The 15918-nt window shown below is 35.5% G+C and overlaps 1 protein-coding gene across 2 annotated transcripts in view; it reads left to right on the top strand.

Annotated features, from left to right (window-relative positions):
- SYNPR (synaptoporin) overlaps nucleotides 1-15918 on the top strand; it is a 360846-nt gene that overhangs the window by 298330 nt on the left and 46598 nt on the right. For both annotated transcript variants that reach the window (XM_049777116.1, XM_049777117.1), the window contains one exon: nucleotides 12070-12268. In XM_049777116.1, the coding sequence (XP_049633073.1) occupies nucleotides 12070-12268 (199 nt within the window). The remainder of the gene's footprint in view (nucleotides 1-12069; nucleotides 12269-15918) is intronic.

Here is a 15918-nt window from a genome sequence, read left to right as displayed (position 1 = left end):
AGGTTCCCAGCTTATTCCAAAGATGCTGTAAGAGAAAAAATAACATAAATGGGTTGTGGGGGTCTTAGCACAAGAATAGGAAGTCAAACAGTAGGACAGGGGCCACAGGAAGGAAACAAGTTCAGAAAGAGGCATGGTGAGAGAAAGGGTTGCCAAACACTAAACTAGATGATTCTAGTCATCTTCCAAATTAGAAATTAAGACTTTTAAAAAAATTAGCATTAAAAGATTAGCATTTGCTACCAGTTAAGTTTAAAAGAAACATTTTACCCTCCATTAGGAAGATGGGCTTCGATTCATCCAATCTAGTTTTATGAGCAAAAACTGTCAAAGGAGAAATTCTCCTTTCAGATTGCAACAGTGGATGGCTATCCATGAATTGGACTCAAGGTGAAACATTATCTATTACCTGGATCTTCAACTTGTGCATTTCAGACTTGCCAGCCCCCATAATCATATGAGTCAATTCCTTAAAATAAGTTCTTCAAAGAAATATCCTTTTAGTTCTCTTTCTTTTATGAGCCCTGACTAATACATTCCTTTCTCAGAAGTTCTGCCAGAAATTTATTAAAATAAAATTACCATGCAAATATCAAAAGGTGCATGTTCAAGACTGTGTTGTATTATAAATATAAAGAGTACAATATGCAGGGCACTTGCCTTGCATGCAACTGACTGTTTTGATCCAGATATGGAACCAGATATGGCTCTCTGAGGAATTCCAGGAGTCATCCCTTCACACAGAGCTAGGAGTAAACACTATGTACCTCTAGGGAGAGGGGAAGAAGGGATGGAAGGAAGGAAGGAAGGAAGGAAGGAAGGAAGGAAGGAAGGAAGGAAGGAAGGAAGGAAGGAAGGAAGGAAGGAAGGAAGGAAGGAAGGAAGGAAGGAAGGAAGGAAGGAAGGAAGGAAGGAAGGAAGGAAGGAAGGAAGGAAGGAAGGCAGAGAGGGAGAGAGGGAGAGTGGGAGGGAGAGAGAGAGTGGGAGAGAGGGAGGGAGGGAGGAAAGAAAGAAAGAGGAAGGAAGAAAGGAAGGAGAAAGGAAGGAGGAAGGAAGGAGGAAGGAAGGAATGGAAGGAGGAAGGAAGAGAGAAGGGAAGGAAGGAAAGGAGGGGATGGAGGAAGAGAGGAAAGAAGGAAGGAAAGAAAGAGGAAAGAAGGAATGGAAGGAGGAAGGAAGCAAGAGAGGAGGGAAGGAAGGAAAGGAGGGGAGAGAGGGAAGAAAAAAGGAAAGGAGGGAGGAAGGAAAGAAGGGAGGGAGAGAGGAAGGGAGAAAGGGAGTGAAGGAAGGAGTAGAATATGCAACAAGGTGTCATTATTGTATAGCATATACTATGTAACTATAGCATATTCTAACAATATGATAATTTGCGTATACTTTGAATATCTTGTATGACTATTAAAGAATACATTTGTCTAGGTCATATACAGCAGAATAAAATTTGTTTAGTTTTCATTTATTACAGTTGTTAATGTTGTGATAAAAATGTCAGCAACCTGATATTTTCCCCCTTAAACATTTGTTATTGATTTACTTTTATAAATAGCATATTATATTTAATCAATTAAATAAATTATGAATGATTTTTTTAAAAAAGCACCCCAGACATATTTCTGCTAGCTCTCCCATGCTATATTTATGTGTGTGTTGAGTGTTACAAATATCTTTTAATCAAATCCTGCAATTTGTTACTCATGAAACATTTCTATACTAACCAAATACAGTGGACAAATAGGCAGTTATTTGGACATCAAATTTTAAATAATTAACTCTTGGAATGTGTGTTTCATAAATCCTTTGATAATGATCGCTTATTTTAGGAAGACAAGCAAAAGAAGAAATAAGAATTTTCCCTGAAATATACAGATAATGATCTTATTATCTATTTTAATTTGACAATGTAGAAGCAGTCTGAGTTTCCATGACTCAAATTCTATTTGAAGAAGCTAAAATTAATAAATCATAGCTTAATGAGAACAGAAATGCCTCTTTGCAAGCCTTTATATGGGTTTCAGAGACTTTCCTTCTCTCATCATCATTCCAGGCCATGCTCTGGTCTCTACCATCCTTTTCACTTTGAAATTTTATCTACTTAAATTTAGCAACTTGTGGAGGAGTGGGGGTGGTGAAGTTTGAAAAGAATTCTTCCTACTATGCTCTGAATAAATTAGATAAATAACCTTGTTGAAATACATGCTGGAAGGGGCAGTCCTTTTCCAGCTTTCACTTCCTGTGTGCAAATACAATGAATTTTGGAGAAAAGAGAGTTGCTTGAACTAACCTTGATTGCCTTTTCCCAGGCCTAGCTTTAATGTGATGGGAAAGTAGAAAACACAAAAAGTAATTGAAAATGTCTTCTATAAAAACAATAAAATGTAATACATTGGGGCTGAAACGATAGCACAGTGCTGTAGGGCATTTGCCTTGCACCCAGCCAACCTCGTATAGACCCAGATTCGATTCCCAGTATCACATATGGTCCCTTAAGCCTACCAGGAGTGATTTCTGAGTGAAGAACTAGGAGTATCCCCTGAGTGTCCCAGGTATGGGCCAAAATATAAACAAAATACATTTAATAGAAAGTTGTATTAGGAGAAAGGGTTTATTTGTTTTCAAAATCAGAAGCACAGCATTTGCCTTTCAAAATTTTGTTCAGGGTATTTTACCCCGGGTAATTATTTTTATTAAATTTATAAATAATTCCCAAAAATTATGGTGTTAAAATTAAGGAGTTAAAATTGATTATGATTTAAGCAATATTAGAACAGAAATGTTTGGAAACATAAGTCTATCTACTCAAATAGTTTCACAGATACAATGGAAGGAAAGGTAAAGATCATCTCTTAACAGATGAAGTTTAGGTACACGGAGTTCAGGACATCTCAGCGTCCATTGACATTTCTGGAAATTCCTGAATCCTTAATACAATCCTCGAACAATGTTTATAAACTAGATTGTTTTAAATTTTCATATATTTTATATTTGCCAGAAGCTAATAATGACCATTTTTTAATAGAGGCATTTGAGGTATATTAATCTTTGTAACTTCTTGTCAGTAAGCCCTGCATCTCAGGCATATTCCTCTCTCGGCTAATAATGACAAAGTTGCTTTTGTCTTTTACAACTGAATTCAGCAGCAAAAATCTCTTAGTTTCCATTTTAATTTCATCTTGTGCCTTTTCTATCCTAAGTAGATTCTAACCATAAATTCTTGTGAAGTCACACTATCGAGATTTTGACCTTTACATTAAATAAAACATGTATTGTGAAGGGCTGGTGGCATAAGCAAAAGAGTTGCCCTGATTAATATTCGTATGTCGAAAACCAACCTTAAATCATCATTAATAAAGAATTATTAAAACAATCTAGATTTCCCACATATTTATACTATAACCACTCTCTTTAGCCCCCTAGATTGCTAGAGATAACAAAATATTTTTTGGCTATTCTTTTAAAAGTGCTGAACTCCAACTTTAAGATCTGCAAAGTTAGAGGGAAGGTTGCCTGGTAAATAAAGTAAAATACAGTATGTATAAGTGTGAAATCACAGGGATTTTGTAGTGAATTGTGTTGTGAATCATAATGAGTTGAACAAGTAGAGGTATGAAAGTGTGTACATACATACACAAAAAAGCTTATTACTTAGAGAGGGCCAGCAAAGGAAAATTTTATCTAAAATTAAACAATGTTGATATTAAATAGTAGGTAGGAAAACAACAGAGCAAGAGGATTGAAATCTCTATCAACTGATTAAAAGAAGACTTCTTTTTAAAACAAGAACTGTTAGAAAATAGAGAGAAATATATTCAGAACTACAGTTTTCCAGTTGTCCCGTTCTTCTATTGACCACTCTAATTCTATTTCTCAGAAATTCGGTGGTATAAAGCTTTGTTCACTGCCACTAAAGTTTTCTATATTTACTTTGGGGGCAGGATCACTACTCTTGTGCCACGCCATCACTGTTGATCAGTGAATCATCCCCAGAAATATTACTTAAAGCATTAATGTTGTTATCATCTATACTTAGTAAAAGAATTTTTTGATAATTTCAAGTCTTCTTGGTACTGTTCTACCTGTACATTGACCAATGCTGTTCTGTAAACAACACAGACTGCAAACATTAAGATTTCAGTACATAATGCAATCAGGTCATTTGTTGTCTACTCGCATCTTAGACAAATGTTGGAATAATACAGGACAAAATTTGGAAAGTAGGAAGCTTCAAAAAATACCTGTTGATTAAATTATCAGTCTAAATTTTTATCCACAAGCTTCTTGTACAATGTTTAATTTACGTACTTCAAGGTATAATTGTAGCATATGCTGATTAGAATTCTATTCAGTATAAATCTGTCAGTCAACCATTGTTAGATTTGTGTGGGAAAGCTGGTTTGGTTATTTATACATTATATAGTAACTTTTCAAAAACAAAGACAGAAATATTGTCTAAGTATAAGGGCAAGCTCTTTCTAATCAAGTTCTTTCTAATCAAATTTTGTTCCAAAATCATCCTTATTATCTTTAAGAATTTGGCCTCTGTCAAGCTCTTTACCCTTTCACAATTTAATTTTCTTTATTTTTTCCTTTTTTTCTTTTTTCTGTTTCAGCTTTTATTTTTTTAATTTTTTATATATTTATTTAAGCACCATGATGACAAACAAGTTTGTAATTGGGCCTCAGTCATAGAAAGAACACTCCCATTCACCAGTGCAACATTCCCACCACCAATGCCTCTCTTCTCCCACTTTCCTCAAGCCCTGCCTATATTTGAGACTGACATTCTACTTCTCTCACTCATCAACATTGTCATGATAGTTCTTAGTGTAGCCATTTTTCTAACTGCATTTTCTGCACCTGTACCAATGTTGATAGTCAGAGCACCTGAGAAGTTGTATGAGCATCAATGAGATGCAAGTCAATAATACACCTAGCATGATACCTGGAAGTTGATAATATTTGCAGCATTTATTATGTTTTTATTAATCAAGCAACACCAATTTGCTTAATTAATTTGCTTATATTTCCAGATCTCCAAACAGAACAAAAAATATGAATGCCAGCAATTCCTTTAGTTTTATGAATACTAAAGTGTTCAAAGTTTTATATTTAAGCTTTCATTAAAAATATCTTTATTCCACATAACTACTCTAACATGCAGATTTCTTTGTTGGTAGACACAATGCAGTAAAACCCAACAAAATGCAATTACATCTTGATTGAGTCTGGCCAGCCAAGAAAAGAATTATACTTTTGAAATCCACAAATTGGATTTGGTCCCTTTACCAACTTAACAATTGCTCCCTGACTAGTCCCTCACATGATCAGAGGTGGCCTTGGTGGCTTCTATATTTCATCAACTGACATACAATGTTCATACAGAAATCTGTTTTTTTCTTGTTTAGCTCTAAATAAACGGAATTGACTTTCTAATTTATTACAACTAACTGCTAAATACATCCTAGCTATATAACTTCCCTTCAAAGTAATGTATCTTTACTGCTTAAAAGATTCATTACATCAGTATATGTTCAAAATCACATCATTCAGATGCTATGTGGATATACCATTTATATTTCTAGTGATAGAAAATAATATATTCAGACTATTTTGAGATGACTTGTTCTTCCTTTAAAGATGATCCCCTCCGTTTGAAGAAATAGAGATCCTAGGTCACAGCTCCATTTCCATTTCTTTTTTTTCTCTTGATTTTTATTCCAGTGTGGCTGGTAGTCTAAATACCAAGTCATAAATCATTGGTTTTAATAAGCACAGAGGATTTTTCATTATTATTTACCTTTACAGATAGCACAATTAACACAAGAAGTCAGCAACAGGGAAAATGCTGACATTTAGTTAATTGCACAGAAAAAAAAACAATTATTTGGCTCTCTTTCTCTCTCTGGCTCTTTGCACACAAACTAGAGATCGATGCTTTATGTTCTTGTTGTAAGAAGTGCTTTGTGTGAAAATCATGGCTAACCTACTCAAAGTGAGTATGCAATTGTATTCGGTGACATGGCCCTTCCTATTATTTTTGTTTTTATTTGGTACTTATTGTAAGAGAATCATTTCAATATTTATCTTAAAGACAAAACTCTGTGAGATGGCCCCCAAAACTCTACAATCCTGGCTTCTCATCCTGACCTTTCCTCACCCTTTCTGCCGTCATCTAGTTTCAAGATCATGTTATGTTTCTCCGCTATGCTTCCTGCCTATGTAGGATCCTGGTTATGCTTTTTCCTGCATATATTTAGATAATTTTACTGATACATAGCTTATATATCATGAAAATAGCTCACTTTAACTCTACAAACAAATAGCTTTAATATAGTTACTGAATTTGTAGATTGATAACCACGGTCCATTTGAGAACATTTTTTTTTTATTCCTAAAAGAAATCCTGTATTATTACTTCCAATCACTTTCAAGTCTCCTGTTGCCAATCCAGTCTTGTACAAAAGCTAACATGCTATTTTTATCTCCAAATTTTCATTTTTCTGAGCAGTTTCTATAAATACAATTATAAAATGTGTAGTACCCTGTGACATGTTTTCTTTACTTAGCTTGGTTTTTCTAAAATAATGATCTCTTAATTTAAAAAATTATTGGGGCCTGGGGGAAAAAGTATTAATGTGAAAGCTTTGGAAGTATAATGTTATCACATAATATGCACCATCAGAGGGCTGGTATTCCTCCACTGCTGTCATAGATCTATACTCGACCACTCCTCATCCTCCTAATGTAGTAGACTAAGTTCTGTTGTTTTCCTCAGTCTTTGACTTTGATTTTTTCTTTATATTCAATATGTGAGTGAAGTTATTCTTCTTATTCCATTTAACATCCAAATTATATTGAAGTGGAAGATTTCATTTTATTTTGAATTACTTTGGAACACAGTTATGAAGCTGTTCATGATTTTCATTTATACAATATCTAACACCCATTCCACCACAGTGTCCCCAGTTTACTTCCCACCCTCTCTCAGATCATTCTCTCTCTCTATGGGACTTCGCTCCTTCTCCTGTCTCCTCTCTCCTCTGTATGTTTTGTGTGTATCTCATTGTCTTTTAAACACTGGTTTGAAACATTTTTACTGAAGGAGCATAATGTATATCTCTTTCTTTCCTTTCAGTACAGTTCTTGTCCAGATTAATCATTTCTAATTATTGTTGTCATTATGGTCCCCTCTTGCCCTAACTGCACTCCTTGTTCTTTGTGGTAAGCTTCATACCATGGACTAGTCTTCCTTGTCCTCATTTCTCTTATCTTTGGATATTATCAGACTATTTTTATATCCCACAAATGAGTGTCTATACCTGTCCCTCTGACTCATTTTTTCAACATAGTACTCTCTCTATCCAACCATTTATAAGTAAATTTCATGACTTTGTTTTTCCTAACAGCTGAGACATTGTGTAGAATATATCACTCATCTGCTCTCAGACTTGGGTTGTTTCCAGATTCTGGATATTGTGGTAGTGTTATAATTAACATAGAAGTGCAAATGTTTTTCCTGCTTTGTGATTTTGGGTCCCTAGATTATATTCCCAGGAGCAGTATTATGAGTCATATTGGAATTTATATTTTAGATTTTTGAGGAAAATCCTTATTGTTTCCCAAAATGGCTGGACCACTCATTCCCAGCAACAGTAAATGAGAATGTCTTTTTCCCCACACAGGTTTTTCTTGTTCTTCTTGATATGTGCCAGTCTTTGTGATGTGAGGTGTTAGCCCACTGTAGTTTTTTGTGTTTCTTTTTTTAATTTTTATTGTGGCCAAACTGAGTTACAAATCTTTCACAGTAATATTTAAGGTACATAGTGACAATGAATAAGAAGCATTTCCCACCACCAGTGTTGTCCTCCCTCCACCCCTTTTTCCCAGCATGCATCCCACTTCTCCCTCCTTTACTCCCCAGGATGCTAGCATAACTGGTCCCCACATGTACCGCTTGTTGTAGATTGGGTATCGATTCTGTTGTGGGTTTGGTATTCAAGTCTGATCATTTTTATTTCCACTAAATGTTCATATGACTGTCTGGTCCTGCCTGGTAGCATCCATTTCCCCCCTCAAATTATGAGGCTGAAGCTCACTGTAGTTTTGATTTGCATCTCCCTGATGATTAATGTAAAGCTTTTTTTCAGGTGCCTTTTGGTCATCTGTATTTCTTCTTTGAGGAAATATCTCTTTATCTCTTCTCCAGCTTTCAGATTTATTTTATAGCTTAATATTTCATTATTAATTAATTAATTCCATTATTAATTAATATTCCATTATTAAGACATATCTTATTGCACAATTTCTTATTGCATTCATTTCTTGTTGGGCACTTGGGCTGTTTACAAATCATGACTATTGTTGATGATCACTAGCTTGTTTCTTTTTGAATAAGGATATGGTGTTTGGGATCAAATCCAGAGTTTCAAACACACTATCATATACTCTAGCACTTGGAGCTATCTCCCTTGCATAAATAGTGTTTTAAAATTTGGGGGGCTGGAGACAAAATATAGTAGGTAAAACACTTGCCTTGCATGTGGCTGGCCTGGTTCAATATTCAGCAACCAAATGATTCTTTAAGCACTGCCAAAAGTAATCCCTGATGTTAGAGCCAGGAATAATCCCGAAGCAATGCCAGGTTTGGTTCTGAAATGCCTACCCTCAAAATAAAATATGTTAAAGGAGTTTTCTTTGTGTTGTAGTTCTTTATGTTGTAGTGCATATCAGTACTTTTCCTATGGATGAGGAATATTAATTTGTATGGATATGCAGTATTTTATTTCTTTATTCATCATTTGATGGACTTGTGGGTTGCTTCCCCTTAGTATACTATGAATAATGCAAATCTGAACATTTCAATAGAGGTTTTCATATAGGACAGACTATTGTTATAATTTCTCTTGGGCCTCAGAGTGGAATTGCTAAATCATATTATAACTCCATAATTAATCACTTAAAAATCTCCAGACCATTTCCCAAAGCAGCTGCACTATTTTACATTTCCTTCAACAATGTATGAAAATTCTAATTTTTCTAATTAGAACTTGTTATTTTAATATTACCTTGTTATTTAAATATAGTCTCACAAAAATTTGTTATTACAATCTTACTGTCTTTTTTATTAGATCCACTCAAGTGGGTGTAAAGTCTTATTATTATATTTTTATTTCTCCTGTTGGCAATCTCTACTTCTTTTTTAAGTACTAAATATAAAATAACTTTCTTGTGGAATCTTACCTTGACCTCAACAACCTCAGACTGGATCTAAACTACTTATACAATATCTATTTTTTCTGTGGTGGAATGTTTCCCCATTCTGTCCTCAGTATCTAGCCAATGTATAAATTACAGATCTTCTTGTTAAAAATTTTGTTGATGGGGCCGGAGAGATAGCATGGAGGTAAGGTGTATGCCTTTCATGCAGGAGGTCATTGGTTCGAATCCCGGCGTCCCATATGGTTCCCCCGTGCCTGCCAGGAGCAATTTCTGAGCCTGGAGCCAGGAATAACCCCTGAGCACTGCCGGGTGTGACCCAAAAAAACCACAAAAAAAAAAAAATTTTGTTGAATAAATATTATCATATGAGAAAACAATGTACCTTATTGGAAAATAACCTATAGCCAAATCAGTATGATAATTTGTTAAACATATTTTTACCATCCTTACAGATCAAGCTACTGATAAATATTTTAGTATTTCTGGCAAGAAAGGAAAGAATCACCATAATAAAACTACAATGAATGCTCTTACTTTCCTGAACATTAATTAAGTTACATATTTTGTTTAAGAAAAACAAGAAGGCATCTCATTTTTCACAAATAAAGTGAAGTGAATTCTAAAATATCTCTCAAATTACTTTGTAAGGGAAAAAACAAATTACTTCTGAAAAATAAGAAGCTTAAGGAAAATGAACTTTCTACTTTGGTTTGTAAACTAGACTATACCCTTAAAAGTTTTCATTTCAATCAGGTTTTGTACAAGGCCCTAAGATATATACTTTATAATCAAGACCCATGGTAATTCTAGACCTATGGCCCATGGACTTCACAGTGCTAGTTGTGTGATTTAAGATAAGTACCTTCATCTTTCTAAACCATTTTATTTTCATCTTTAAATGGAATGGAGACATTAGTTTACATTAGAGAGTAACCAAGAGCATTAAATTAAATTAATGCAAGAAATACTCCCATATGTTAGTTGCTAATATGTTAATTAGCAATAATTTTATTATTATCATATTATATACATTATAAGAGAATATTGGAGAATAAATCTATTTTAAAAAATATAGTTTTTCTTGATAAGAGAAATACCTTTCTCTTATCATAAGTTGGAAGATTACTTTAATGACTTTACCATCATTGTTAATTTTTCATAGGACATTGTTGACATCCCTAAGCCTCTTTTGTGTCTATTTTAGAGTGCTTCCCTTATATTTGTGGAATAATTGGCTCATTTGTAAGGGAATAGAATATTGGCTCCAAATTTGAAATGTAGTCTTTCCCCTGCTTCACAGTGTGATTTGTTGTTCTAGATCTAATGCATTTTCCTTAGGTGTTATTTGTTGAGCAATAGGTCTCTGTTTTGTCTATTCAATCTGGATGCTTTACTGATAGGATTTACTCTATAAAAACAGCTCTGAAAGTTCAGTCAAATTAGAATTAATGTCATTTTACAAAATCAAGTATGTTCAGATGACATGTGTGTTTCCTGGGCCCATGTGTCACTGTTTTGCACATGTGCTGCCCAAGCACATGTCACCTGCATGACCCTTTTTTAGATGTGTGCTTTCATAATTTAATGCTAGGATCTGTACAGGGACTCTCTCTACCTTTGGGGAGCCAGTGTTCTCTCTTGAGAGTATTATTTCTCTCTGTCTCTATTTTCTCCCCTTCAGAATTTTAAAATAAAATCTACATTTACTTAAAAAAATAAAAACACTTAATAGCTAGAGTTGGAGGACAAGGTTCACATGCAGGAGGCCCATGTTTCATGCTTGGCACCACACATGATGTCCAGAATACTACAGAGAACAACCCCTAAAGCACCAATCCAGAAGCAGCTCTCAAGCCTCACTGTGAGCCCTGTTGGCTCCCTAAAACAAACAAAACAACAATAAAATTATTTGCTTCTGATACCTATTCTTTCATATATCCAGTTATTATTCACTGAGTGCCCAGAAAATTTTGGCTTATGCTTACCAGAGCAAAATTATTGTCATAGAGAGAGCAATGAAAATGGGGGGGGGGGAACAACAAATAATCAAATACATAATGAAGATAGTGTATGTAGTGATGAACTGTGAATGACATCAAATAATGTTGTATAATAGGAAATATATAAAGGAGAATAGCCACTTTAGAACAGGGATTAGAAAATGTTCTCACAGAAGATGTTACTTGAGATTACACAAGAATTCCAAAAAGCCAGACATGGGCAGAATGAGAACACAAGGTGATTTACTAAAAAGAGAAGAATTAGTAAAATAAAAGATATAGAACAGGTCTATGACATTAGAGACCCCATTTAAGATTTATTGCAGACATTAATGTGTTAGGTTTGAGGACAAAGTCCCTTTCTCTACTCTCTTTAGAATGACTAGGCATTGTGAACCCAAATAAAATGATGTTACTGCATCATGTGTGTCTATATTTCAAATTATGATCCCTATAATTTCTTTTGTTTGTTTGTTTGTTTGTTTGTTTGTTTGCTTTTGGGTCACACCCAGCAGCGTTCAGGGTTCTTCCTGGCTCCACGCTCAGAAATCGCTCCTGGCAGGCTTGGGGATATATAGGATGCTGGGATTCGAACCAATGACCTTCTGCATGAAAGGCAAACGCCTTACCTCCATGCAATTTCTCCGCCCGCCCCCCTATAATTTCTTTAATAAACTACCATGCAGTAAAGATGAACAAGATAGAATAACATAAAGCTCCTCTATCTCCACTTCACTTTAGAAATATAGTTGTTGGGTTTTTGGTGTTTTTTTTTTTTTTTTTTTTTTTTTGTGACATCCAGTTTCAGTTTCATTGTATTTTAAAAATTTTTTCCTTACATCTGATTCTATAGGTTGCACCAGGTGACCTTTGAGGTACCTACGTGTGAAGGAAAGGGACGGCAGAAGCTGGCACTAATTGGCGACTCCTCATCTTCAGCAGAATTTTTTGTCACGGTGGCTGTCTTCGCCTTCCTCTACTCTTTGGCTGCTACTGTCGTTTACATTTTCTTCCAGAACAAGTATCGGGAAAATAACCGAGGTCCACTCATTGTAAGTTGTTTGCTTTCTTAGATAACTCTTTTGGGCGCCTCTGATTTTATTTTTCAATCCTTACAGGGATTTGAAGTGACCCCTGCCCTTGAGGAAGCTTTTTAAAAGAAATTACTTTTTTTTTTTCAGAGTAACTCTCACTTCTAAATTAAAAACAGATTTTGAGATTCTTTGTACTCCTGTGGCAGAAAGCTATCACAAGAATTGCTAGAAACTCCACAGAAATCAATGGCTAGAAATTTCATAAGATGGTGGTAGGAAGCTTGCCACAAATAGTAGGGGATTTAGGGCAGAAAAAAGACTACTATGACAATAATTAAAAATTAATATAATTAAAAATAATTAAAAATTATAATAATTAATTATTATTATTTTTTTCACTCTAGACAAAAATTGGGTGCTGAATGGAGATAAATTATTGATACCCTTCAGTGACAGTATTGCAATCCACATTGTCAAAAAAGAAAAAAAAGATGGGGGGGAGAGAGAGAAAGAGAGAGAGAGAAGAAAGAGAGAGAGAGAGAGAGAGAGAGAGAGAGAGAGAGAGAGAGAGAGAGAGAGAGAGAGAGAAGAAAAATGTTTGCCACCGAAGGAGGCAGGACAAAGTGCAGGGGAGAGTGAGAGAGAAACTGGGGAAATTGGTGGCAAAAAATGTGCACTGGTGAAGAAGGGTGTTGTACATCTAGGCAGGGCAAAGTGCAGGGGAGAGAGTGAGAGAGAAACTGGGGAAAATGGTGGCAGAAAATGTGCACTGGTGAAGAAGGGTGTTGTACATCTACATCATATGTCTGATACTCAATCATTAACAATTGTGTAACTGTGGGGGAAAATATTACGGACAATCTTGTAAACCAACGGTGTTTAAAATAATTTTAAATAAAAAAAATTTAGGAGATCAAAAAAAAATTCCACGGACTTATTTATATTGCAAGCAGTATGGAGTCAATCTAACCATTCATCCACCAATTATTTAGAAAGTGTATTCATTTGAAGTGTACTAGTTCTATTGTATGTGACTGACTTGAAATGGAACTATTTAGGGATAGATTTCCTCATCTGGATTATCTTTTTCTAGCTTTCTTTCTGTGTCTACACCACCATGCCTGAACCCTCCACCAAGATTTTCCTTTCCCAATGCATTCTGAAGGGGTAAATATAGATGAGTTGGCACATTGAGAGGTACATGCCTAGTTAGATACAAAACCTCTTATGTATATATAAAAGATATATAGATATTAACATGTAGATAATGGAGTTATGAAAAATTAGGGAAATAAAATTTGAATGTCTCAATCCTCATGTGTACATTCACCTAAAATTAATCTTATTGGAAAGACCCTAGATCTGACCTTATTTTTATAAACTTTTGTCATTATTTTATTGTTAACATTCAAAAAATTATTGTGATTTACAAAGTTATTCATAGTTGAGTTTTAAATGTACAGTGTTCTAATATCAATCCCACCACCAGAGTCAACTTCTCTTCACCAATCTTCCCAGGTCCCTTTTCATAATACACCACCCAACCATGAGATTTGACAGGCATCTTTTAAACTTTGATTGGTAAAGTTTGTTAACAATATTTACTATATTTATAAATAATAGTTATAAATATTACTATTTAAAGTTTAGATCACACCCAGAACTGCTCAAGGGTTACTCCCAACTCTGTGCTGCACGGGGGGCGAGGGGGGGGGGATTGCTACTGGCTCCCATGTGGTATAAGGAATCAAATTCAGATCTTATATATACAAAACATGCTTTGCAAGCACTCAGCCTCTTTTTTATTTTGTAAATAAAAGCATCTTTAGGGGCTGGAGCGATGGAGCAGTGGTAGGGTGATTCCCTTGCACAGGCTAACCCAGGATGGACTGTGGTTCGATCCCGGGGTATCCCAGATGGTCCCCCAAGCCAGGAGCAATTTCTGAGCTCATAGCCAGGAATAACCACTGAGCATCACTGGGGTGACCCCAATTCCAAAAAGAAAAAAATTAAAGCATCCCCAATCCTAAATATAACCATATTGTTCATAACTAGTATGAAAATTCTTTTTGGTGTTTACAGAAAAAGTGGCGGGTTAGACTATGTGAATGACCTACTGTTAGGTTACACCTTATTTAACCTAAAACAAAGATCATTCCTGGTTCCTTTGCATGTTTGTTTGCAACTTGGATTTACCCTAAAACAGATATTGTCTTACTTATGAACCTAGGGGGAACTGGCTCAGGATAGTCTGAGCTTTCTGTACTTACTACCCCACCCGGGGGTGGTCTCTGCATTCAATAAAAATAACAGTTCTGGCAGGCAGCTGACTCTCCATACTAGGTAGAAGACTGCCAGTCTACACGTGTTTCACCTTCAGCCTGGTTTGGATTATATCATGTGCTACCCTAATTTCAAACTCATTCACCTAGGGTTGGAGATATGGCACATGGGGCGATTTTACAATCTACTAGTATTGGTGCTGCAAAAAGTGAGTTATTCTAGTGCCTAAGTAATGACTTCTTCAGAGCCTGATTCTTTTTTTTTTATTGTGGGCAAAGTGAATTACAAATCTTTCACAGTAATATTTAAGGCACATAGTAATAATGAATGAAGGGCATACCCATCACCAATGTTGTCCTCCCTCCACTCCTGTTCCTAGCATGCATCCCACTAGTTGCTAGTGCAACTGTTCCCCCTTGTACAGCTTGATGTAGATTGGGTATCATCTCTGTTGTTGTTGACTTTGGATTTTGTGTTCAAGTCAGATAATTTTGTTTATTTCCACCAAATGGACATATGACTGTCTGTTCTTGGTACCATCTATTTTCCTCCCTCCAATTATGATGCTGATCAAGATTATTCCAGTAATGTGACTCGATTAAAGATATAAAAAGGGATATGGGAGGAGTCCGTGTAGGTGCTGACAGGAGCCCTTTGGAAGAAGAAAGGGGAAAGAAGAAAAAAAGAAGAAAAGTAACAAAGCATTATTTTTTTCTTTCAAAATATCTAAATCCTATTTATCAGCTGATATATCATTAAATTATTTTGACATGTATTTATGTGATCTAAGACACATAATTTAGAAGTAACTCAAAGATGTTAATGAAACCAACAAAGTTTTATTTGTTTTTGTCTATTCATTGCAACATACTTTTTTTGGTTTGGTTTGTTTTGGGTCACACCCGGCGGCACCCAGGGGCTGCACCTGGCTCTGTGCTCAGGAGTCGCTCCTGGCAGGCACGAAAGATCATTTGGGATGCCAGGATTTGAACCACCACTGGTCTTGGTTCAGCTGCATGCAAGGCAAACGCCCTACCTCTGTGCTATTGCTCCAGCCCTGGAACAATATTTCTTTTTTTTTGTTTGTTTGTTTTGCAACTATTTTTTAATATGATTTTTATTTTGATCATCGTGGCTTACATATTGTTGACAATATTATTTTAGGTACATATTTACTTAAAAGCAAGGGGGATTCCCATCACCAGATTGTCTTTACCTATACCTCCATTTTTGTCCTCCCTCCCATTTCCTCTTCCCTCACCCTCAGGGCGGCTAGAATATGTGGTCCCCTCTGTATCTGACCCACTACCTAGTAGTCTTGCACCTGTTTGGTCTTGATGTCTCCCTTATTTCCCCCTCTAACTGGAGGTAGGACTAGTTAGTTC

Source organism: Suncus etruscus, chromosome 7 (assembly GCF_024139225.1).
Source record: "Suncus etruscus isolate mSunEtr1 chromosome 7, mSunEtr1.pri.cur, whole genome shotgun sequence".
Taxonomy (NCBI): Eukaryota; Metazoa; Chordata; class Mammalia; order Eulipotyphla; family Soricidae; genus Suncus; species Suncus etruscus.
The sequence above is the reverse complement of the archived record's forward strand: the minus strand, read 5'-3'. Positions and strand labels throughout refer to the sequence as shown.